The following is a 25,319-nucleotide window of genomic DNA, read 5'->3' as shown; positions in this document are numbered from 1 at the left end:
TCTGCCCTGTCTTTTTTTGTTGTTTTTTTTTTTTTTTTTTTTTTGAGACAGGGTCTCCCATTGTAGCCCCAGCTGGCCTGGAACTCCTTATGTAGAACCAAGTGGCCTCAATCTCACAGAGAACCACCTGCCTCTGCCTCCCAAGATTAAAGGTGTGTGCCACCACGGCCAGGATCCTGCTCCTTTGTGTTCTGTAGTAGGCTTTAAGCTCTGGAGGTGCTCTGCCTCTCCTGCCAGTACCCTCTCATCATTCTGCACACTGCTAGACAGGCAAGACACACATGTACACACAGGTAAGCTCTCCCGTGCAGAAGCACTCATGGGCCTACTCAAAAACCAGCAGTGAAGCTCTGAGAGCAGCTGTTCCCATTCAGCAGATGACCTGCTTTGAGTGAGCAGCAGGGTGCAGGAAGGGGCCGTCCCTGCTCCTCTGGTATGTACCTTCCTAATCCTAAATTACACTGACAGAGATAGAAGGTCAATGCATGAAGCATTAGTGTTGAACCGGCTCCAGCTATGGAGTCTTGAACAAAATTAATAGAAGGAAATTGACAAGCCTTGCTGGTTATTCCGTAGCTATAAGACCTTGACTAAAATCCTATCGTCTCATCTGCCCATTATTAACATTTCAGCAAAATATAAAGTTTTCATTAATCTCCCACAGCAAATTTAGGAGTGAAAACTGGCACTTGTTTGAGCTTTTAGGACTACATTAGCTGGTGTATTAAACAAAATATGTCATTCTTCAGTAGCTTCTGTATGAAGCTAAATCAATTTCCAGCCATATTTATGTACCACTTTATCTAAAAGCGTCTGAATTATCATTTACAGCTAAGATGCTTTATTAGCAGCTGGCATTGAAATTACTCAGTAAAAAATTATATGTCACGTTATAGTAATTTTTAAATTGGTTTTAATCCAACATCATAAAATGCAAAAATCTTTAAGTGTGGTTTTTGGGGTTTTTTAGTAATTGGCATTTTAGCGTAATGAGCTATTGCCGCTTCCAAACCAAATACCTACAATATTTAGAAAATACCAATTAGTAAAGAAAACAAGTTCTAGAACCCAGAGCTAAGTTTTAGCTAATATGACATTCAGAAAATATGGCTGCAAATGACTTTTAAAACATTAAAGGACTTTAATATTTTACTAAAATTCTTTATAATTCTCATGTATAAAAAAATGCTAAAATAGTGATAAATGCATGTTGGCAGCTACATTTCAGTTAATGTGTGGCTTGGAGAAAGGTGACTGTTCAAAACTTTCCTACCATCCAGTCCCTCACTGTGATGTCACATTAATGGTCCCCAGAAAAGCAGGGGATACCCCTGTCCAAAATCACAGGTGCTTCAAAGAAAGGGAATGGTTCACCAGCTGACTGTTGCAGCGGTGGGGTGCTGCTCAGCTTGTCCTGCAGCATGCTTCCAGTTCTGCAGCTCCTCTGATATTCCTCCTCTGTAGACATGACCCCCAGTACCCAGCCTGCAGGACTGTGCGGGTGAGCACAGCTGTCATTGTGCCTGCCCTCCCCTCCCAGGGCTTGCAGTCTACTGACAGAACAGATATTGACTTGCTTGGTAACTGTCCTAGAGAAGGAGCCATACTAGATTTTGGGGCCTGGAGTCAGGGAAGATCTCCCTGTCTGGAGCCTCTTTTTTTTTTTTTTTTTTGATCTTTGTGAGACAGGGTCTCCCTGTAGCTCCAGCTCTCCTAGAACTCATTGTGTAGACCAGGCTGACCTTGAACTCACAGAGATCCCCCTGCCTCTGCCTCCTGAGTGCTGGGATTAAAGGCGTGCGCCACCACGTCTGGCTCTGGAGCCTCTTTTAAGCCAAGCTCTTGAGGAACAGGGAGGAGGTCAGAAGGGAGTAAGACAGGAAGCAGGGTGCCCATGATCTAAGAGGACTATGGAGCCTCACTTGCTTCTCAGCAGGAAAGCCTATTGCAGGTGCTATACCATCCACATTGTGAATAACAGAACACACAGGTCCTAATAAGTGAGCTCGATGTGAAAGGAAAGGAAACTGATTTATTTTCTATGTTTTGGTTTTTTGAGACAATTCCCTATGTAGATGAGGCTGGCTTGCCTCTCTCTGGGATTAAGGCATGTACTCCCACACCAGGTAAAAACTGATTTCTTAAAAAGGTTGCCCCTTGGGGAAAGAAAAGCATATAATTATCAGATTGTCAATTATGTAACAGCAGTTTCTACTTTGAGAAATCTAGAGTTTTCTGTTCCACAACTCTGTCCCAAGGAGTCCTCTGAGTTTCCCTGGAGCCATGTCTGGGTGCTCAAACAGGACCAAGGGCCCCTGTCTGGTTGGCCCTTGCCAGGCATGTGTTCCTCTCATTCCCAAGCAGCATGGACAGCCACCCCTCAGAAGTGCACACCCCAGACTGGGCACTGAGGGAAGGTTTGCCTTTGCTGCTGTGACCTTGGAAGATGACAACTCCTTGTCTAAGATGGGAAATTCCAAGTCCTTCCATGTTGTCATGAGGCTTAAATGTCATGACAGGAATATAGAACTTTCATCATGCCTGACACCCGTATACATTCATATATGCTAGCTATCGTTTCTTTAGCAAAACTAGTGAAAACACACACATGCCTGTACTGCTCTGAAAGTGTAAAGATGAATAAGGAACTTCACTGACCTTCAGGAAGCTTCCACTGGTGGACAAAGAAGCCACTAAATAGTTCTAAGGCAAGGTTCAATATAAACATCTCATTGATGAATAAAAATGATCATGGGTTGCTATTTATTAAGCATATTATGTATTAGATTCTTTACATGAATTTTGACATTCTGTGAATGACAAAAATGAGTTCACAGAGGTAGCTAAGACCACACAGCACATCAGAGGTCGAGCTGGGGTTTGAGCCCAGGTCTCCCCAGTTCCAGGATCCAGTGTACACCAGCCGTTGGAGATTCACTGCCAGGCAGAGCCGTCAAAAAATTTCATGGAGGAGGTGGAATCTGAGTTGGCCTGAGGAAGGGAGGGTTTGTCCACTCTGGAGCAAGAATGAAGGAGTCTTCTGGGCCCAGCAGGTGTACCTGAGAAGTGCATGGCTCAGACTCTGGGCACTGAGGGCTAGTTTGCCTTTGCCTGGTGTAACCTTGGACTTGTGAGCAATCTGAGGACCTAAGGGAAGGTATTGTGATGAGAAAGACTGGAGTTGTTGAGCCAGTTAATACGCTGCCTGGCCTAGGCAGGTCTAGGATTCAGGAGGTCTAGAATCCAGAAGATGTTTAGGAGCAGCGGTCTTCTTGTTTGTCTCTCATATCACATAGTAAGGTGCTTAGCATGCACCTGGCTCTCACTGAACACTTGGTGAGTGATTGAGTGACCAAGCTTTTGGAACAATAATGAGTCAGGAGTCATGTGGTGACCAGGTTTCAGAGGCCGTCTGGCATCCTGAAGGCCAGCGAGGGGCCAGTGAGACATCTAAGCACCCACCTGAACAGGGGGCGCCAAGGAGCACAGAGTGTTGGGATTTTTGGAAGGGGCAGGGTTTATTCATGGAGCCTGGATTACCCCGCGACAGGAAAATTGCATTTAGAAAAAGGAACAAGAAGAATGGCAAGCTCTTGGGGGCTCTTGTGGAGACCGAGCTGCCTGGAGAGAACAAGCAGGACGTTTCTATCCTTCACTCCCTACTGCCCAGCCAAGGGCCTGCCACAGAATAGGCAGTGTTTGTGGAATTAATTGTTGAATGATTAATATGTTACCATTCTCTGTTTACTGGAATGGCATTATTAAGTCATCGCACAGCCTTTTCTTCTCTAAATTAAATAGCCCATATTATTTTAATTTATCCCAAAGCATTTTAAGCAGACACCATTTGCCAAGCCTCATGTATCTTTATGTGCTAAGCTGCGTTTTTCTTCCCCAGGTTCAAGGGCAGATGGAGTTTTTGAGGAGGATTCACAAATTGACATAGCTACGGTACAGGATATGCTCAGCAGCCACCATTACAAGTCATTCAAAGTCAGCATGATCCACAGATTGCGATTCACCACTGACGTGCAGTTAGGTAAGTGTGTGCTTCCATGAACTGAGCTGTCTCAGTAGTCAGCACAGACATGGAGAGAAATGGCATGCAACTTTTATGTGACCTGGATGACTAAAGATTGTTTTCTGAGGAAGCATTAATGAAATTTAGGGGCTGGAGAGATGGCTCAGCGGTTAAGAACACTGGTTGTTCTTGCAGAATACCCAGGTTCAAATCCCAGCACCCTCATGGCAGCTAACAACTGTCCATAACTCCAGTCCCAGGGGATCCTACAGTTTCTTCTGTCCTCCGTGGGCATTGCACGACACAGGTGTACTTACCTACATGCAAGCAATACATGCATACACATGAAATAAAAATAGTAAATAAAAAATATTTTTTTTTAATGAAATTTAGGGGCTGGAGAGATGGCTCAGCGGTTAAGAGCACTGACTGCTGTTACAGAGGACCTGGGTTCGATTCCCAGCACCCACATGGTGGCTACAAACCGTCTTAACTCCAGTTCCAGGGGAATCTGATACCCTCTTCTGACCTCCATGGCATCGTACGACACAGGTGCACTCACATACATGCAGGCACTACACTCATATACATAAAATAAAAATAAATAAATAAAATTTTTTTTAATGAAATTTAAAGTACATCCTTTTCCCACCTGAGTGTTCTGTCCTGTCGTCTTCCACTCACTGGAGGCTCTCCTCAAACTGTGGGCTCTATGACATTTCCTAACTTCTTGTCCTATGCTTCCCCCACATGCTGTCCTCAGAGCTGCTGTAGACAACAGGCACGCCTTTCCTTACTAAGCTCAGCTCCTACTCATTTTAGAAGCTTACTATGATCTCAGGTTATATTTGGTTCTCACTAGACAGTCTGGAACTTACTTTCAGCTGATGTCTGGGCTTGATTCTTTCAGATTAAACACTGAATTTCTGTTTAACTTAAACCTAGCAGGAATAGAAAAGGTGCCATATTAGTCAACATAATATGAATTCATCATCACCATCATCATGGTCACTTTTTCTAGGTGTCCACTGTCTGTGAGTCACTGTGCTTCCCTGCATTCCTTAGCTATCTAGAAGGAAGGCATTTTTGCCACCCAACCTAAGAGAGGTGGTAAATGAGGGGCAGATTGTGCTGGTGTCAAATAGAGCCCAGGTCTGACCAGCTCACATCTCCTGCCCCCTAACAAAGGTCTCTTGACTGGAGAGGAGGAGCAGAGAGGACAACGGGCTCACACAGGGAGGTGAATGGTCCCTGGCTCTGTCACCACCTTTTCCAGGGCCTTGTCTACCTACTACATAGGAGGAGAACATTTAATTCTAACTCTAGGCTATGCAAATTTTCTATTTCTCAGAAATCCTTTGTTACAATAAAATCTTTGATTTTTGCATTAATCTGAATCTGACTAATCTGTAACAAGCCTCAAAAAGTTCTTCAAACCTTCTTTCCAGCTATGTATTTGTGCATGACTGTTTGGGGTGTTTGAGTAGAGGCTAGAGGTCACTGAGCCTCTTCCCAGCTTTATTGACAGGAACTCGCGGTATGCTGGGAGTGCAGCTTCGGAGGTATGAAGTGGGCAAATGGACCTCGACTGGCCCAAGCTGTGACTCTGTCAGTTCCCAGCCATATAACCTTAAGCAAGGCTTTCCATCTTTATGAGCCCCAGTTCTGCCTTGTTTGGATGAGAGTGGCATCAGGACAAGCCCTGACATCTGTGAGGACTGGGGTAGGATGCTTAGGCTGGCAAGTGGCAGGCCTGTGGAAATGGAGAGCTGTTAGTCTAGAGGCAGTGTAGGGAAGACAGGTCAGCAGTCAGAAGTCTGGGTGCAAACCCTTATCATTTGTTAACTGTATCACCACTGGCAGGTGATTCACAGCCCTACTTTTTTTTTGGTCTTTTTGAGACAGGGTCTTCCTGCAGCTCCGGCTGGCCTAGAACTCACTATGTAGACCAGGCTGGCCTTGAACTCACAGAGATCCGCCTGCCTCCACCTCCCAAGTGCTGGGACTAAAGGCATGTGCCACCACACCCAGCATTAATTTTTTCATCTGTAAATAAAGATAATAATAATCCCTATCTCTTAGGTAATTATGAGGATGAAATGTCAGAATACAGGCAGAAGTCTTGGAAAGGTGTCTGGCATATAGCAAGCACAGTAGTCAGCAGCTACTAGAGGACTTGGTGTACCCTGGTCATAGAGCATACGATCCATGAGAGCAGAACAGTGTGTGTACAGTATGAACGCTGCTGTTCATAACACAGCCTTGTCTTAGAGCCCAGCTGAGGTGTTGCAGGCCGTGTTGATTGACAGTTAGGTGGCCTGACAGCATGTGTACTGCCAAGTAAGTGTGTTGGATAATTAGAGCCAAGGCTGCAGTGACATGAGGAGACCCAACATGGGTGAACACCACCAGGAACACCTGAGGTCCATTACCTGTTGATTCTAAATCAAGTTTCAGTTGGGGCATGTTCAGAACCATTTACTGTTACAAATTTCCCCTCACAGTCCCCTCATTCTGTTACATGACCTCATCCATATAGGTTGTGGCCTACAGTTCAAGGACCCAGGCTCTAGAAGATTGTGGCTCCTTGAGCAGCCACCATGTTGATAGTCTGGAAACCCTACAGTTATTCTGAGTCCTGTGAGTCATCTCCATATCTCTGTTCTCCAGGAACATGGAGAACATGTCTTACATGCATGTTCATCAGCCTGATCCTGCAATCCTGAAAGCTCGGCCTGCAGCAGGTCTATGCTTAGTAAGCCTGGAGGACATCAGCCTCCCAAACACCTGTACATCCCTGGATGCCTGACTTGTGTCGTGGTAAAGTTCTCAACAATTCAAGCTGCTATCACAGACTTATATGAAGGACAGATCAGCACCAGGGTCTATGGGAAGAGCCGGGAGGACTGTAAGCAGTCACTATCAATGCCTTTGGTAGCACTAGATCAATTCTTCCTCCACTAGGAATGGGCAGCACTTGATCTTCCAGGTGTCCAAGCTCAGGGTGGCCATCTTGGCACCATTTTGAACTCAGTGTAGACGGCCACACCTGACAACCCATACTCACCTTTGCCTCCACCTTATATTTTGGAGACAGGATCCCTTGCTAAACCCAGATCTTGCCACAATGGTAGAAAAAGATCATGGCAGTAATGTGGGTGTCTCTCCCCCAGAGCTGAGTTCTCTGAAGTGAGGCTTGGAGATCGCAGGAGCTCCAGATACTTCCAGTGGCACACATAGCGCCCTCTGGTGGACAGTCACAGCTCTGGGGAGGTCTAAAACAGCCTAGAGCGTTTGCTTTTGTTAAGAACTAAATTAAAGCTTTAGCAGCAAACACAGACACTTCACTAGGTACTCATACAGAAGTGGCCGTTGGATAAACTGTGCCCTTGACTGTTGTGCCATATAATGAATAAGGAAGCTCATTTTCCCAGGTAGTTTAAGTCAAATAGCTAGCTTGAGAGTCTTTCCTCCTTACCAAGCACATGACAGCCCCCTCACTCACAAAACCACACCTGCACACAGCAATCTAGAAATTCTTCAATTCAAGCCAAACTTCAGGGCAGCAAATGGCACACTTCATGAGTATTCAAGTGAGCGGCTCCAGTCTGAGATCGGTAAATAATTTATTTTATTTCACCTGAATAACCAGGTGCTTCAGATCCTTCCTGACAGTGATGGATGGTCTCCTCCACACACCCATCCTGTGTCAGTCAAAGCAGAGGTTTCCCATGGCCCCTGTGGCAAGTCCTTCTAAGTGGTGAGTGTCAGTATACAGCATTAGCCCGGCATCCCTGCTGATCCCACAGAAAGCCACTGTCCACTTTGAACACAAGAACACACAGAAGAGGGCAGGAATGTCAGGCTCTGCCCTGTGGCTACAGGGATAGTGCAGGAGAGGATCCTGCTTCAGCTACCTTCTGCCACTTGTTCCTAAGAAGGTCAGGGGATAAGAAGCACTCATGCTTTTCTATAAGACTCAAACCTAGGGCAGTTCTCCACCAGTCTATGAGTGAAGCACTAATGTATTCTGTTAGTGAGACGCAAGGCAAAGATCTGATCTTTTTAAACATCATCAGGAGGGGATGGCGAGATGACTTAATTTGTAAAGTGTTTGCCGGGCAAGCATGGGAACCTGAGTTTAGTCTCCAGCACCCATGTAATAGGGAAGCCACAGCAGTACATACATGTAATCACAGTACGGGAGATGCAGAGACAGGAGGATGCCTGGGGATTACTGAGCAGCCAATCAAGCTGAATAAGTTCCAGGTTCAGTGAGAGACCCTGTCTCAAAAACTGGTGGAGAGTGATTGAGAGGGCATCCTATATTGACCTCCAGCCTCCATGTGCACACAAACACACATGTGTAATATATATGCACAAACACAAAAATAAACATGAGGCTGGGCATGGTGGCACATGCCTTTAAGCTCAGCACTCAGGAGGCAGAGGCAGATAGATTTCTGTGAGATTTAGGCCAGCCTGGTCTATAGGGCTATAGGGCTTCAGGGAGATCCTATATCAATTTTTTTTTTTTTTTTAAAAAAAAAAAAAAAAAAAAAAAAAAAAAAAAAAATGAAGCTGGAGATGCAGCTCAAGGGAAAACACTTGCCTAGTGGGCATGAGGCCATAGATTCCAGCCCTAGCACTGTAATAATAATAAACAATATTAACAAATATAAGGTTAGAAGCAGTTATCATTTCCCATATGTTTAGTATGAGCGAGCCAGGCACTTTGATGACCACTCTCTTTGTGTGCATTGGCAGCTGAAATCACAGAACTTATTATTAAGATACTGCTGACATACCACCTTTCACATGAGGACCCTGGGGTGTAGGGAATCTGTTATGCCTCGGATGAAAATCCTCACTGTGCTCATAATACTCTCTAGTTCAGTGACAGTCTACAGACAACTCTCACCAATTCATTCATGTAGGCCACCTGGCACATCAGCATTGTAATTCCATTTCACAGCTGAGAAGACTGAGGCTTGAAGAGTTTAGTGAGATAATACTGTGTATGGGAGACATATAGCTATTTTTTAATAAGTACTAATTCTGCTTCCCTCCAATTCAGTCATCAGGATATACAGAGGAGTTTCTAGTCCCAGCAGGGATTGGGACAGAAACCCATTGTCCAACACCAAACCCCAGCTGTTGCCCCAGAGATACCTCAGTCTTTGCTGACTTGGCCTGCATAGCAGAAGGGATTTCTACCAGCCATCTAGTTGCATACATCCTTCCCTCTCCTCCTCCCAAGTTCTTCAGACTGTGGTCAGTCACTGTGCCTCTTCCCTGTGGGCCTAGACCTGATCCGAAAGCCTTCCCTGTGCAGCCTGTGCAATCTGTAACAATCGGCTGAACACCCCTTGGTTCTGAAGTTGAAATCTGTTCACCACCCTTGCTCTTGTCAGCCTGGAGAGCTTACCAAACAAAGCTGTCACAGCTAACAATGGCTATATTCCTCCAAAGTATTCTGGGAATATTTCTTCTTGTCTGCTCTCCCTTTCCACTCACTTGATCTACATAGGCCAGGCCTGTGTGCCTGACTACTTCAGACAGGTCAGGGACTGAGATGGGTGCTGTCCAAGTGTGCCAGAGCTGGTAGGGACAGGTAGGCTAAAAGGGTCAGGTGCTGAGGGCCAGCCCTGGTCTAGGACACCATGGTGTAGTGTACTATCAATAAATATTTTTATGGCACCATGCAAAAGGATATACAGACATTAAGACAAGAAGCAAGGCGGAGAGGGCCACCATGGTAATACCGCTCACTACATAACACATAAACCTTAGAACAGATTCCAACCCTGACCATAAATTCAGTTCCTGGCTTCATCCTAGACCCATCATGAGGAGGTAGGATCTCACTGTGTAGCCCAGGCTGGCCTCAAAGTCTCTCAATTGTGGTATTTGGAGAGTAGAACCTTATCTACCTTTCACCCAAGCTTGGCTTCACAGACATGGCAGGTCGACCTAATTTTCTCAACACACGGTGTTGGGCTGGGAGATCACTTGATGGTTATGTCACGCATGCTGACTTGCCTTCTTGGCCTTGTCATTTGTCAATGTAGACCCTTCCATATCACCAAAGAGATCTGGTACTCAGCACAGTTACTATTTAACCTTCTAGTCAGTAAATACAAGCAAGTACTCAAAGAAGACGTCACTACTTTTTTACTATATAATAGGCCAGTTTAAGAAGCACCTTAACACAAGACCCAATGAGTGAAGGCAGGCAGCTGAGGCCAGGGCTTTGTCCTGTCAGGCTCACTGTGGTATACTGGTTCTGGGCAGCTGTGAACAGATATATTTCGCTTTCAGTGGGTGCCTACTGAGTGAAGTTCAAGTAATTACACAACCTGGAAACAGGTCCTCCAGAGGTAGACTGATCCTCCCTCTGTGTTCCCTGGCTCTTTTCTCATTTGATGCTAAGGAGGTACCATTTACTCTTCCAGTGACCACAAGGGGACCCACATCTGTGGGTTCATGTGATTCAAGGATGGCAGTTCTGCTGTTGGATGGTTGCCCTTTGCATTGTGGCAACATTTTCTGAGACAAAACTGAGAGTTGAGTTTAATACTAGTAATTTAGGAGCTCACAGAACAGAACTCTCAAGACGCCTTTGGAGAATCCTAAGCACCTTAGAACTTAGCAGGTGACTAGGCTGACTGCATGTGCCAGGATTTGTCTCACCGCGAATTTTCCTCTGCTTCCAGAGCCTCCCTTTTGAGAATTCCTGTCCCAAGATCTGGGGTTACTCATAACAGTGTGTCAGATTGCTTGGGTGCCTGAGAAGGAACTGAGAGTTGGAAAAATGAAGACTCGTAAGAGCCTTTGCAGTAGAAAGAGCTAGAGTAGGGATTCCTGAGAGTTCCCCAAGACTGTGCCCCACCTTTGGCATTGAGCTCCAGCTGGGTAGCAGGCCTGTTCCCCAGAAAACCTAGCTTTTCCCCACCCTACTGGCAGGATGAGAAACTCCTGGGAAAGGCTGTTACTTCTTCCCAACTCACATTGAAGCTAGCCTGAAATATTCGTCTACCAACAATGTCTAGGTTGGTAATGGAAGAAAAGCTTAGCAAAGACAATGCTGCTGAGGTCAGACTTCCTCAGGTCCCCCAGAGTGAGCCCTGCCTGGTGACTAGCCCTGTGCTGAGCACTGCTCTGCATGTTCAGACCATCCTGAGTTCACATGTTCAGGACAGAGTGTGCCCTTCACTTGTCACCAAGTCTGTTACTGACCACACACTGACCTGGCAGTTCTTGGCTGCAGCTCCCTGACACTTTGCAGTGGTGCTCCTTGGGCACAGCAAATGATCCTGTGGCCCAGCACCCCCTTGCTCAAGACAGCAGTGCTGTGCTGCGCATTCCCCCCAAATGATTTCAGCCTCCATTCAGGTGCCTAACATTGTTGGAGGGTGATTTTTATACCATAGTGTATTAGTGAACCTGTGGCTAGTCTGTTTAAGCCTGGGCCTGATGGTATAGAGATATGAATTATGGTTGCAGCTGTCATTAATGGGTGGCTTCAGACAAGCCGTGTCCCAGTCCTGAGCCTCAGTGTCTTCCTGTGGAATAAAAGCCCCAGACTAGGTGATCTCTGTGGTCTCATTAAGCCCAGACAGCTTGTGTGTCTGTCTGATCCTGTGTGTAAATTTAGACAAGTTTCAGAGGCTTCTGTCAGCTCTGAGGACACTATCGATTGCCTGCATATATTCCACAAAATCCACTCTGGCTAAGAGTTGTTCATTGGCACTCCTGGGGGACTTTTCTGGGCTTTTGAGGGCTTGGGGTAACCTAAAGACAAGAGGATTGTAGAACTGTATCAGAAGCTGCTCCAGGATTTAGTTGTGGGCTTTTGTGGTCTTCCATTCAAAGTTGTAGGAAATTGATGAGTGACGTACCCCTCACATCTGGCAAATAAACAATAATTTGAGGTGCACACTGAGATAGAATGGTAAATGCTCTAACTTTACCAGGTGTGTTTCCATTTTCTAAAGGGCATTTTAAGGGTACCTTATGATAGTGTCCCTGCTAAGAGGCAGGCGTTTTCCTCTAGGACAACAGAAAACAGCCATCTGGTGGGAAGACATGACTTAGCTAGACCTGGGCTTTGACCCCAGCTTTGCAGTTCACTAACTTTTCACAGGTTCATCTTAAGTAAAAATTAAATTTTCTATAAATATTTTTATTTTATTATTTTGTATTATTTTATGTGTATAAGTGTAATAATGCCTGCATGTAGGTAGGTACACTCATGTCATGCAGTGCCCTCGGTGGTCAGAAGAGGGCATCAGATCCCCTGGAACTGAAGTTATGGACATTTGTTGGCCACCATGTGGGTACTGGGAATCGAACCCAGGTCCTCTGCAGGAGCAGTCAGTGCTCTTAACCATTGAGCCATCTTTCCAGCCCCATAATAATTAATTTTTATGTGCCAATACATGGTGTGTTTTATGTGCTGTGTCATTCAATCATCATGACAACCCAGGAGTTGGCACTTTGTTACTTCCATTTTACAGAAAAGGAAGCTCAGCCTCCCTAAGAAGGAAGTCTCCTTGGTCAGGATAGCACCAGCGGGAATTGCTCCCCATCCTGGTCTCCACACAAATGACCTGGCCATCTTTAAAGACACACATTCCCCAGCATGGTGTTCTGCACCTCAAGGTCTAAGAGCATCCTCCTGATGCTGAATGGAACCTTTGAAGGTTGCAGGAAGATGTGGTCCCTGAAACTTAGAGGCTGTTGGAAGGATTCATCGTGACAAAAGTGTTGAACTTCCCAAATGGACAGGCATCCTGGTGCTTCTAAGACGAACATAGAGCAGCTCCTAGGTGTCCTGGCCTAGCACATCCTTGTTCACATCATTCTGTGGCTCCCTGAGCACCTACGACTCCCAGTGATGGTAGCTATGAGACGTGGTAGGAGTCTGTAGCTCTGCTCTGGGGGCTATTTGAGCTCGCCTTGTCCCTTTCCTTACTTGATCCTTGCAAGCTCAGGAGGTATCAGCATCATGTACACTGTTAGGCAGTTTGCCCAAAGCCACAGCTTTAGGAGGCAGCAGTGCTGAAGTTTGAACTTGGGGCCTTCTGACTCGAGTTCTGTCTCTAACCACTTCTACCTTTAAACCTAGAAGAGGAGCCAGTGCTGCTTCTGCTAGAGAGCTCAGTGAGCTCTGTACACAGCAAGACCTAGTGCAGGGGCTGCCCAAAGGGGGTCTTCTGTCTGTACTGCAGCCAGTGATATATGGTGCTAATTTCCTTTTATGGAAATCTTTTGGTTAGTTAAAACAGACAAGGGTCCCCTCGTGATAACTCGAAAACCTTGGACAAATTGTTTCCCTGAAGAGTTGTATATACATAGAGTGGTGTTTTGTTTATTTTGAGCTGTCTTGTTAAGGAAGGATTTATATGCTGGCATTGATGTAGGACAGCAATCAGGCAATGTTTTCTGCGTTTGACAGTTGGCGTGATAGTTTGCTTCCAGTGAAGTTTGACTCACTGTATCTGGAAGCTGTCAGCGTGGTTCCTGAAAAGGTCATGACGGATGACAGTGGATAAGTGGGCAGGAGAGCAGAGCTGGTAGAGGGACATGGCCTCCCTTGCGTCTGAGGGAAGGGCTGGCCCTGGCCCTTCCAGGCCAACCCTTTGCTCTTCCTCACCTGCCATGGCCAAGACAGGGAAAACTTTGGACACCTTGTGATGGTGGATATAACAGTTCACAGGAGCCCCTCCCAGCCTCTCTGCCTCATGGGTACTTGGAAATGACCAGGTAGAAGTGTTCTTCACTTCAGGTCATTCATGGTCATCCCATGTTTTAGAGATTCAGGAAGGAGACTGAATTCTGAAATAGAAATTTTAAAGAGGTTAACTTTTAAGCTTTTTAAATTTTTGAAAATATTTATTATTTGTATTTTATTTGGATGAGTGTATTGTCTGTGTATGTGTAAGTGCACCTGTGTTGTGCAATGCTGGTAGAGGTCAGAAGAAGGTGTTGGATTCCCCTGGGACTGAAATTAGGGACAGTTGTTAGCCACCGTGTGGGTGCTGGGAATGGAACCTGGGCCCTCTGAAAGAGCAGCCAGTGCTTTTAACAGCTGAGCCATCTCTCAAGCCCTGACTTTTAAGCTTTTTAAAGTGATGATTATGCCTGGCCTGGTGGTGCATGCCCACATAGAACTCAGGAGGCAGAGGCAGGCAGATCTCTGTGAATTCAAGGCCAGCCTGGTCTATATAGCGAGTTCTAGACCTGCAGAGACTACAGGGAGACCCTGACTCAAAAAGACAAACAAAAGGAGTGGTGGTTATTGGGACTGGGGATGCATAGCTTGTCAATAGAAATGTTGTTCTAGCTAGTATGCCTGATGCCCTGGGTTCAATCCCCAGCATCACAAAAATAATAAACAAATAAATCAGTAAATAAATAAATAAATAAATATTATTGGTATTTTGCTCCACTATGTAGTCCCATCTGGCCTGGAACTCTATGTAGACCAGACTGGCCTCAGTCTCAGAGATCTACCATCTGCCTCCTGAGTGCTGAGACTAAAAGTGGCCAGCCTGGAACACGCTCTTTTGTTTTTGGGGGGTGTGGGGGCTGTGTTTGAGGGGGTTGTTTTTGAGACAGGGTCTCCCTGTAGCCCCAGCAGGTCTAGAACTTGCTATGTAGACCAGGCTGGCCTTGAATTCACAGAGATCCACCTGCCTTTGTCCCCAGAATGCTGGGACTAAAGGCATGCACCACCATGCCTGGCTGGAACACACTGTTTTGATCTCTTCTAGAACATCCCCCTCCCTCAGTACTGGGGATGGAACCCAGGGCCTTGTATATCCTAGGCAAGTGTTTCTATCACTGAGCCATAGTCCCAGTTCCTATAAATAGACCTTTCTTTCCCTTTTCATTTAGTATTGAGTCATTAGAATTTTTCTGTCTGATTTTTCTTGATTACATTATATTCCATTGTGGTTATATTAACTACCCTTCTAATATAGCCATTTAATTTGAAGAAATGTGCACTTAATGAAAATCAGCTTCCCTGTTTCTTCCTAAGTTGTTTATAATTTGAGGTATCTAAGATGTGTCTAAATGACACCTTGTGGAGTGCCTCAGTATCTCCTTCTGAGATGTCACATACAAACTTTAGCCATGAAAAATGTACATAGAGGTCAAAAGGAAGATTATTAATTGGATATCAGGTTGGTTTGGCACCTGTGGACAAATGTGGGTGTGTGCCTTTGCACATGAGCATCCTTTATTCCTAGGAAAAAAGTAGAGAGGGTATTGAAAGGCTGCTTGAACAGTTCCCTCTTGTGTCTTCTTGACTCGCATGCATGTAGTCATGAGGAGCACAGAAAGACGCAGGACCTGAGAACCAGACAGCTCTAGGTTTAAATAATGACTTGCCCACTTGCAAGCACTCTGACCTCAGAGAAGCCCCTTCCGTCTGTAGGTGTGTTACAGAGAACCCAACACAGTGCCTATAGCCTGTGAGAGGATGATTCTGGCTCCATGCTGGACATTTTGTGAGCTGTGTGATCTTGGGCAGGCTCCTTAACCTTCCTGTAATTCTGTTTCCTCATCTATAAAATAGGATGATCGGCTCAGCAGTTAAGAGTACTGACTGCTCTTGCAGAGAACCCAGGTTTGATTCCCAGCACCAACATGGTGGCTAACAACCATCCTAACTCCAGTTCCAGGGGACCTGATGCCCTCTTTTGACCTCCTCGGGCATTGTACAACATGGGTGCACTTACACACACATGCAGGCAGCATACTCATACACATAAAATAAAAATAATAAATAGGATGACTAGAGAAGCCACTTCATAAGATTGCCTGAGTACACAGTGGCTTCTAACCTTAAAGGGACCTAGTGGTTGCTGTTTTAACGACTGTGGGTGCCTAGTAAGTGATGTCTTTAACAGCACCATGCCTGCTGGGCCTGAGGAGACTGTTCCACGTGTTCCTGGTGTTGGAGCTGCTGAAGTAGCAGAAGCAGTGAGCCTGCCAGGGTCGTACCTTTGCCCTTTGCTTAGGACTTGACCTTGAGGATAGTGACCCACAGGGAATGTGGCTGCAGCAGTCCTCCTCTCTCTGTTCGACCCTCACAGGGAAGCAGGGCTGTGCTGGCCCCAAACCACCTTCCTTCTGCAGTTCAGAGGCAGCAGTGACAATTGGGTCATAGTCACACTGCTTGACCTCCCCACTTGAGAGTCCCATCAGCTTAGCCTCCTCCCTACCCCCCTCCAGCTGGTACTCAGAGCCTCCTAAATGGTCTGGTCTCCTTCCAGCAAGCTCACACCTTCAACCAAAAGACCTTGGGCTCCCAGATGTCTCCATTTGCCCCAGGTTGGAGCCCAGGACTCTCCTAACCTGGGTCTGAAATGTTCTCCAAGATGGGCCCCAGCACAGGCCCCCTCAGGCCCTCCCATCCTGCATGCTGCCCTTGTCCAGTAGGAAGAACAGGGCCATGAAGCCAGGCTCAGGTTTAAGAAGCAGTTTACAGACATCTCCATAGAATGAGATATTTAATGCACAAAGGAATTTCCCATCAGCAAAGTTCACTCTGCAGGTTCCTTTAAATAGTGACTCCTGGAGGCAGTGGAGAGTTTTACAGATCATTAACTACTTGACTGAAAGCCTGCGGGGCAGAGAAACCTAAAACTGAAGTGTTGGGAGCCCCTGCCAATTACAGATCAATCCAGAATGAAGATAAAGTATCACTGGAGCTAGAAGTCAGTGGGAGAGTGTGATTTGATTCAGAAAAGAAGTCAGATTTACATGGTGCTTTTGTAGAATACACAGACTGCTTAAACGATGTTCCACCTGTCCACCCACCTTGAGCCTTTTGCATTCATCTCTACATCTCCATCCCTGAGTTGCAGTCTCAGGGTTCCCTTCTGCCACAGCATCAGCACAGTGACCTCAGGAAAGGGTGTCACTGGGGAAGTGTGCTGTGGCCAAGCAGAGTGTAGGAGCTGATGCACAGATACAGCAGTAATGGATGAACTCTACAGTAACAATCTGCAGATAAAAATAATAGAAGTTAAAGTGTACTTTACATGATAAAAGAAAGATGAAAGGACGAGAGTCTGTTCATCTGAGATGGTTGCGGAAGTCCTGCTTTGTGGAGTAGGCTCCGTTGAAAAGATTGATGCAATGGGGAGTGACCTTGGCTTGGAGCAGGAGCTGGTGATGTATGTATGAGCATCCCTCTGCTAAATGGACCCAGATTTGTAGCACTAATATACATGGGAGCCCAGAACCAAACTCAGTACGGCAATAAATCAACAGCCACTTTGGGTGTCATTTCTGGTTTATATCCCACTATTGTTCTATCACTTTAATTCATGTCACTATCATCTTTTCATCTGGAACAGTTTTATATAATTTTCCAGTGGAGTTACCTGACAAATCCTATCAAATTAACAAGGTACATTAACAGCATTGACTGACTGGCTGTAGGAGGTACACGGCCATAGAACAAAATTTTAAGCCATTTCTCTCTGCTGGTGATTTCTTCTCCTTCTGAAAAAGGAATGTGGGCAGGGTTTATTTCTACATGAGAGATGCATGTTTATTCTGCTCTATTCATTTTGACTTTTATAAATGTCAAAATAAGAAGCAGAGTTGGGAGTGAAGCCTATGTGCACACATGAATACATGTGAACACACACCATTACAACAGCTGTGGCTTTAGTGCTCTCTTCATTTCAGGGAACTGCAGAATGTCCAGATCCTTAACAATTAATGACCAAATTGGAGACAAGAGTATAGCTGGGTAGTCATAATCTATTTTAAGTGAAATGTAATCAAATTGGTCTCCTGATACCTTCTCAGCCTCCTGAAATCATCTGCACCTGAAATCTGGAGTTGAGTGGACTCATGACATCATGCCTCATTGAAATATGTTGTTCTTGAAACATGTCCACTGCCAGTTCCAGCATTCAGTTAATAAATACCAAAGACCCAGAAGGACCAGGCCAGCAGCTGTCCCTGCACTGTGTCCTCTGCGTATAGGCTGCTGCCTTTGTCTAACTGCAGCTGGAGTGAATCTGCTCACAGAATAAAACAGTAGATGGAGAGGGAGTAGGTCTAGTCACAAGGATAATATTTGGGTGTATTTTCTTTCTATTTTTCAATTTTCTGCCATGCTGGTGGTGGGTCTATGTTTGCAGGGAGGGATTAATTGAGCTGGTTTGCTTTTAATTCTCTTTTCAGTTCATCTTTTTTATTTTACTGAGAAATTCCTAAATGTGAACCATAGGATGAAATAGTTAATATTACATGTCTTTTCTCTTATACTATATACCATTATTTCATTTATTTCTTACATCATGACTTCTTTTTTATTTTATTTTTTCACTTTGACCCTGACCTTAAACTGTGGCCTAAAAATTAATTACTTTTCAGGCTCCATATGGGGCTCACCCCACAGCACTTATTAAAGGTTTGTGTCTCGTTTCATGACACTGCTTTTTCAGAAAAAGGGGACATCTAGGCTAGATGAAGTATGTCAGACTGAGTGTGTATTCTCACCTGAGATGTGTGACACACTTACCCCAGGACACCTCTCACGCCCTGTGTCACCTTTATTCCTAGTCATTGTTCAGCATGTGTCTTTCACAGCCCTATGAAGAAAGCATATATGACAGAATGTGTGAAATCCTGGTGATGGCACTATGGGGGTGCAGTAGGGAAGGGAGTCTAAATATGATCAAGATGTATTGTATGAAACTGGCAAAAGTCAGGAAAAAAGAAAATAGTGCCTATATTCTGGAGTCTCTCTCTCTCTCAGCAGAGAGGCAAGGCTCTTCCCTCCTGAAAGCCAGACTCAAGCCAGATTTAAACCTGGAAAGTTTTGTGTAAAAGACCTCCTCCCGTGACTTCCTTTAACTATAGCTTGGAAAATTATTTAGTGTCACAGAAGGGAAGAACTCTTGTCTCCTCCCCCCTATTTTTAATGTGTTAAGAGTTTTCCAGATCAGAAACTACTGATAGCTTAATTGTTGAGGCATAAGTGCTATTAATCTAGCACTTAAAATCTTTAGGAAAACACCAATGAGAACTCTGTCATAGTCACAAATGACCCTCTGCTGTAGTTTAATTCATCACAAGTGTGGACATAATGCTGTTATTGGCATGTAGGCAAATCCTGTGTTGTATCCGTTGTGTCAGAGAAGGTACACTGGAATACTTTACTATAACTTTGGGTTGTCACCCTCAGGAAGCCAGTCTGTGAGACCTTCAGGTGCCATGTTCAAGTCCTGCCTGTTGGAAGAAGCCCCTGACAGTCCCCAAAGCCCTGAGGTCAGGTAATCAGGCTGAAGTCACCCAGACCTTGCATGGCTCACAGCTTCTTTTTGTCCTCCCTCTGGCCTCACAGGTATCTCTGGAGACAAAGTGGAGATAGACCCTGTTACGAATCAGAAAGCCAGCACCAAGTTTTGGATTAAGCAGAAGCCCATTTCAATCGATTCTGACCTGCTCTGTGCCTGTGACCTTGCGGAGGAAAAAAGCCCCAGTGAGTAGTCCCTTTATTTATGTCTCCTTCCTCTCTCCCCCCTTCCCCTCTGTGTGCTGGGTGCTGGGAGAATATATTGCCATCGTGTCCTTTTTTCCTTGGGTCTGTTTAATTCATTACCAGAAATTTCTTTTAATCAAATGGGATTGTATTACATTGCCCAGAGCCTGACACAAGCCCCCATCCTGTTCCATCTTGCTGGTGGCAAAGACCCTTGAAGCCCCGTGGGGGCTGGGGTATCAAGCAGGTTGGAACTGGGAGTCTGCAGTCAGAAGAGCCTTTGCTTCACCTTGTGTTCCTGTCCCCTCTATCCAGGGCCCTTGACCAGTCAGCTCTGGACCTGCTTTCCTTCTGTGCCAGCCCGGGGAAAGTAGGGATTTCCTGTGGCTGCCCAAGACTAGATTTAGACATCCATCATGCTGCAAGTGTCAGCACCCCACATTATTGGCAACTGTGTGACCTCCAGCCCATAACTAAACTCCCACCTGGTCCTACAGAAGAGACCACTGCTGGTCTGGCATTCCTCCACTTAAACCATCCAAGCAGATACTGTTTAGGCAGGTTATATTTTTGCAGTTAGGTAATTGCAGGCAGTATTTAGATTAATTACCAAATCATGTTTAGGATACCAGTCCTAGCAGGGGGCAAAAAGGACATGTAGATCACACTGGGGTTCCTCCACAAAAGCACACCCTCTACACTGTAGAAGCACTCCTTAGCTGCTTGCAGAGGCTGGCAAATGGCTGCTCTCAGACTTTGATGTGGCTTGACGTTTCCTGTCACCAGATCCCACCCCAATAGATCTGGCTCAATACCTTGAGGTGCGTATTAAACATCTGGTTTGGAGGCCAATGTTCCCATGCCCGGGAAATTTGAGAACAAATGTTGTGAGAAATTATGTACTCAGAAGGAATGCTAAGAGGTGTAAAGGTCAGTAAATGACTATAATGTGAAGTTTTAAGGTCATACTGACTAAAATGACATCTTACAGTGCTGACACCCTCAGAAAGGCTTATAGGCGGGACACGTTCCATGTGCCTCCACCTCTCTACCCCACCCCTGTGGCAAGTGTTTTAATTTTATTGTCAAATCCAGCTATAAAAAAGCTCCTTTCAGGCTCCAGCTTGGCAAGAGGAGAAAGCTTAAGGGAGAGATTGGGGGTTGGGGGGTGCATCCCTGTCCCTTCCTGTCAACCCAGTTAGGCTCTGATGCTGCAAGGTTGCTGCCAAAGGGACCCATGAAAAAACTGCTTGCTGTTACAGGGCCCAAGACTCCCTCTGCCATGGGTAAGCCTCATCCCACTCACCCCATCTTGGTGGCCAGAAAAGATGCCATTGTTTGACATCTTTCTTCCTGGCACTGAAGATCTTTGGCCTTTTATAACTTTTCCAAGTCTATGAGAGATGGAAAGTGGCCATCTGCATGTTTCATAGAGGGCTCAGCTGGGAATGGGAAGGTTAGAGAAAAGTTGGAACCAGGATTTGCGTTTGCCTCTCACTCGGCACTTGCTGTACCTAAGGCTGATTCAGGCACTGAAAGGCAGCTAGTAGGGAAGGAAGGGAAAGGTCATAGCCACCTACTCCTCCTCATCTCAGGGGATCAGTGAGTCACACAGCAATGATTTTGTATCTGTGTGCATGGCTACATCCTCAGCCTGAAGATGCAGGGCAGACAGAGTCATCTTCTCTGTGCTGACAGCCTCTCGGTATCCATGGCCCAGTGTGAAAACCACTCACGTGGGTCTTCACAGGGGATTCTTTTTCATCTACAAGTTTTGCTTCCTGAACAAAATAGCTCTCTGTCCCGTGCACTCTTCCGAGCACCCATTTTCTATAGCAGTGCTTTTCAAACCTGTTCTCTGCACAAAGTTTCTTCAAGGAACTAAAGGACACAAGCAAGGTATATACATGGAGGCGGGGGTGTATTTACAGAATCTACAATTTAAGAAGTTGACAGGTAAAAGAGTGGGTTTTGTTTTTTTGTTGTTTTCTGGTTTTGCTTGGTTTTTGCTTTAAAAAAAAAAAAAAAAGTAGCTGGAAAGATGGCTCAGCAATTAGAAGGCTTGCTATGCAATCATGAGGACTAGAGCCCAGATCCCAGCACCCACATAACAAGCCAGGCATCTCCCATGCTTAGCTATAATCCCAACTCCAGGGAGGTAAAGGGGATACAAGATTGCTGGGGTTTATTGGTTTCCAGCCTAGCCTAGAAAAAGCAAGCCCCAGGTTCAAGGACAGACCCTGTCTCAAAGGAATATGCAAGGGAGTGATATAGGAGGACACTCAACACCTTCTTCTGGCCTCTGCACACACACCTATACATATACTCACACAGACTTGCACAATATAATACATAACATTTAAAGAAAAAGATTTAAAAGTTGCAGGCGTACAGAATAAAGCCCTGACTGCTCAGCACAGCCTTTGCAGGCATTGAAAACTCCTGAGTACTCAGGCCTTCCAGGCCAGAATTCCCACTTGAGTTTGGGCTGTGAGGTCCTTTTATACAGTGTCCTGCGTTTCTGCTGCTGCCACTGCCCGCAGCACCTTCCACTGACCCTCCCTCTAACTTACAGATGGTACTCCCTCCCTGGTTCAGCCCACTCATTTCTCAAGAGCTGGGTCCAGTACCAGGCCCCATCTGTTGACTCTGCACCAGGAATTTGTCCAGACCTCTGAACAGACACACAGGCTGCATTTATCTGTTTGAGGTCTGCCCTTCCCTCCTGCCCCATGTCCCTATGGAGCTAATGGACCCAACTCCTCCCATCTCCACCCCCGCTTCTGTGTTGTCGATTCTCCACACAGTGGCTGCTGTTGTTCTCAGTGATTGTTGGTCAGCTTGAAACAGAACTGAATGAATCCAGAATTTAGGAGTCAAAAGCTGTCCCTAGTAACTCATGCTGTGAAGCACCCAAACGAGGATCAGGTTGATATGTCTTTTCGTGATTTGCAGCATCTTCACCAAATTAATTCAGTGGCTTGATCTAGAAAGTTCCTCCTCAGACCATCATCAGACCGTGGAATTAATCTGTGTGGCTGCTGCTTTTTCTTTTTTTCCTAAAGGATTAATGGTAACCCTTTTTATCTTTTGTGTCTGTTGAACCTTAGGGGGAAAAAAAGTTATTTTAACAGCACTAAAGAAATGAAAGTCACTATATTTCATAAGTTTAGCCCTTGATTTTTATCAGTATAGTGATGTATGTTTGTAGCTGAGTTTACATCAAAAATTATTCTTAGGGCCTTCTTGAATGAATTATGGCAAAGAGAGAGAGTCTAGAAGTAGATAAGGTTTTTGATTTCTGCAATATATTTCCTTTTTCATGTTTTTATCTCTTGTAACACAAGTGTCTTCCCAGAGACTGGAACGTGTGACCAACTGGAATAATGTAGCTAGGAAAACAGAGCAGATGTGTTATTAAACAGCCTTCCTTACAAAAAGGCGTTAGGTGTGGGAATGTAATGAAGTTGTCCCCAGTCCTAACTTGAGAGGTGTTTGTCAGAATTTTGAACAGAAAAGAAAAGGTTTTTTTTAAAAAAAAAAAAAAATCCTTAGAATATGGCCAATTTGCAGTGCTTATGAAGAAAGCTACTGTCAAACCATTAATTTGGTCATCATAAGAAACAACTCTGGTTTAATTGATGCCACATCCCAAAAGTGTGAATAGCTGACTTGGCAAAGGGACTGAGCATTAGCACCACAGTGAAACACGTAATTACAGAGACTATGGAATCAGAGCCCAGATTTCCCAAGCAGTGGCCCTGTGCTCCCCCTGTACCTCATTTCTCCTTCTTAGACCAGTGCTCAGAGGGAAGATTTATTACTCTGTCCTTGTGAGTGTTTAAGGACCTGGAACTTAATGACTAAATAGATACATGCCTGAAAAATAATTGCACGTATAAATAGAGACTTTTCAAAGAGTTGGAAATCTGTGTATGACGAGCTCTGAGAAATTAAGAATGATTTCTTTCTTGATTTAAGAGAGCAAAAGCATGCTGCCATCGTTAAGCAAATCAGCGATTTCTTGGATTTCTCAGTGGAAGTCTGGCTTTCCACTCCTTGGAATTTCTTTTGTATTTTTGAAGGCTGCTGTAGACCTTTTAAAAAATGGATTTTAATGTCTTTTAGCAGATCTTGGCTGTGTATGGCACACAGAGAGGAAAGGGTCTCCATTCCATACACTGCATGGCTCTCCATCCTCACATCTAGACATGGGCTGTGGGTGGTGGGTGCTTTCTTAAAGTGCTAGCCTCTATTCTAGTGCTAAACAAAGCCAGGGCCTTTCTAGGAGACAGCCCAAGACTCTCAGGCTCTGTCTAGGTCTGGTCTCATCAGAAGAAGGTTGTGCAGGTTCAGGGTCTTTAAAGGAAGCAGCCTATCATTAAGAAATCAGATTTAAACCTTAATAAAGTAGCTGTCATCTTTATAGCTGAAAAGAGCTCTGTATCTCAATTAGGTCAAGTTAATGTAAAATCTTAAGGAAGCACCACAACAGAGATAACCTGATTATATTCTCTTACAGTAGTATAATTTAAAGGAGGCCTGATTCTGTAGCTGCTGGCTATACTGGTGGGAACTGATTGGTTTGGTTTGGTTCGGTTTTTAGGTACTCTGTAAGGTTAGGAGTTAACACAACTTTGGGAGGTGGTTAGACTCTATAGTGAATTGAAGCTGCTGGAGCTAAATTAGCTGGGCTTACTGGTGACCTTCCATTTAAATGAATCTTTCTTTTCATAAATACTTGACAAGATCTGTAAAGTAGTGTATTTAATTTACTAATTAAATTAAAGCTACTGAATAATGATTTGTCCACATTGATTTAGCTTAAATGGAAAAGATCAGCTTTGTTGTGATCTTCAGCAACCTTAATGGCCAAGCCAGTTAGACACAAAGGCCCCTTGTGTCTTGTGGGTCAGAGTACATAGGTAAGCCAGGCTGTGATTGAATTGCCTGTACTGTGCTCTGTGTTGCAGCTCTCCTCTGCATCCCATTCCATTGTTGCACTGGGCTTAAGAGAATGTTAACGCGGTAATAGGCACAGGGCCTTCCCCATTATACGTCTTGCTATCGAACGGTTCTGCATGACTAGTTAAAGAAGATGGCAAGAAGATTAATGAAAGCCAGGCTAATACAGAAGGGGGTACTTTTGCAAGACTTCTACCGAGGAGATATTAGAGCTGAACCAGAGCTTGGCTTTTTCTTTATCCTGTGACCTTTGAACCTGCCTTACTGTTGAGAGCTGCCAGGGAAGTCGACATTTTGATTGATGTTGGTACACGAGTCAGTCTTTCCCATTGAATTCCACATCTGCACAAAAATAGCTTTTCCAGCAGAATTCATACTGGCTAGAAGTGATAGCCAAATTGATGGCTGAATGCTCTTACATAGTTTTCATTTAAACCTAAAGGTATTTGATGGCTTAATTCAGCATCCAGTTTTCATAGATTCAATATATTCACTTATATGGACTTAATGGATTCATCAGCCCAGAGTGAAAGACAGATACTAAGACTATCCAAAGGTTGGCAAACAGGCTTTATGGAGGAGTGAAAGCAGTCATCAAGCAAAGCTTTCACCATCCTTAGAAAAGAATAATCCACCTGAGGGCCCAGGGCAACCAACTTTGAAGTCTGTGTAGATAAAACAAAGCATCTGGCTGGTTTTAGAAAGCTCTAGAAGGGAGCTCTGAAATCTCACCCTTGTACCCCTCCAGAGTGCCAATCCAAAACTTCTTTATATGCCCAAAACTGGGCTTTCCAACCTTATCCTGGGACACCA

General features: G+C 45.0%; 1 protein-coding gene across 8 annotated transcripts in view; it reads left to right on the top strand.

Moving 5' to 3' along the window:
• The window catches only part of Mapkap1 (MAPK associated protein 1), a 246,942-nt gene that overhangs the window by 200,585 nt on the left and 21,038 nt on the right, over positions 1-25,319 (top strand). For all 8 annotated transcript variants that reach the window (XM_029559663.1, XM_029559662.1, XM_008824842.2 and 5 more), the window contains 2 exons: positions 3,899-4,039; positions 19,404-19,541. In XM_029559663.1, the coding sequence (XP_029415523.1) occupies positions 3,899-4,039; positions 19,404-19,541 (279 nt within the window). The remainder of the gene's footprint in view (positions 1-3,898; positions 4,040-19,403; positions 19,542-25,319) is intronic.

Source organism: Nannospalax galili, unplaced genomic scaffold (genome assembly GCF_000622305.1).
Source record: "Nannospalax galili isolate Female #2095 unplaced genomic scaffold, S.galili_v1.0 scaffold290, whole genome shotgun sequence".
NCBI classification, from domain to species: domain Eukaryota; kingdom Metazoa; phylum Chordata; class Mammalia; order Rodentia; family Spalacidae; genus Nannospalax; species Nannospalax galili.
The sequence above is the reverse complement of the archived record's forward strand: the minus strand, read 5'-3'. Positions and strand labels throughout refer to the sequence as shown.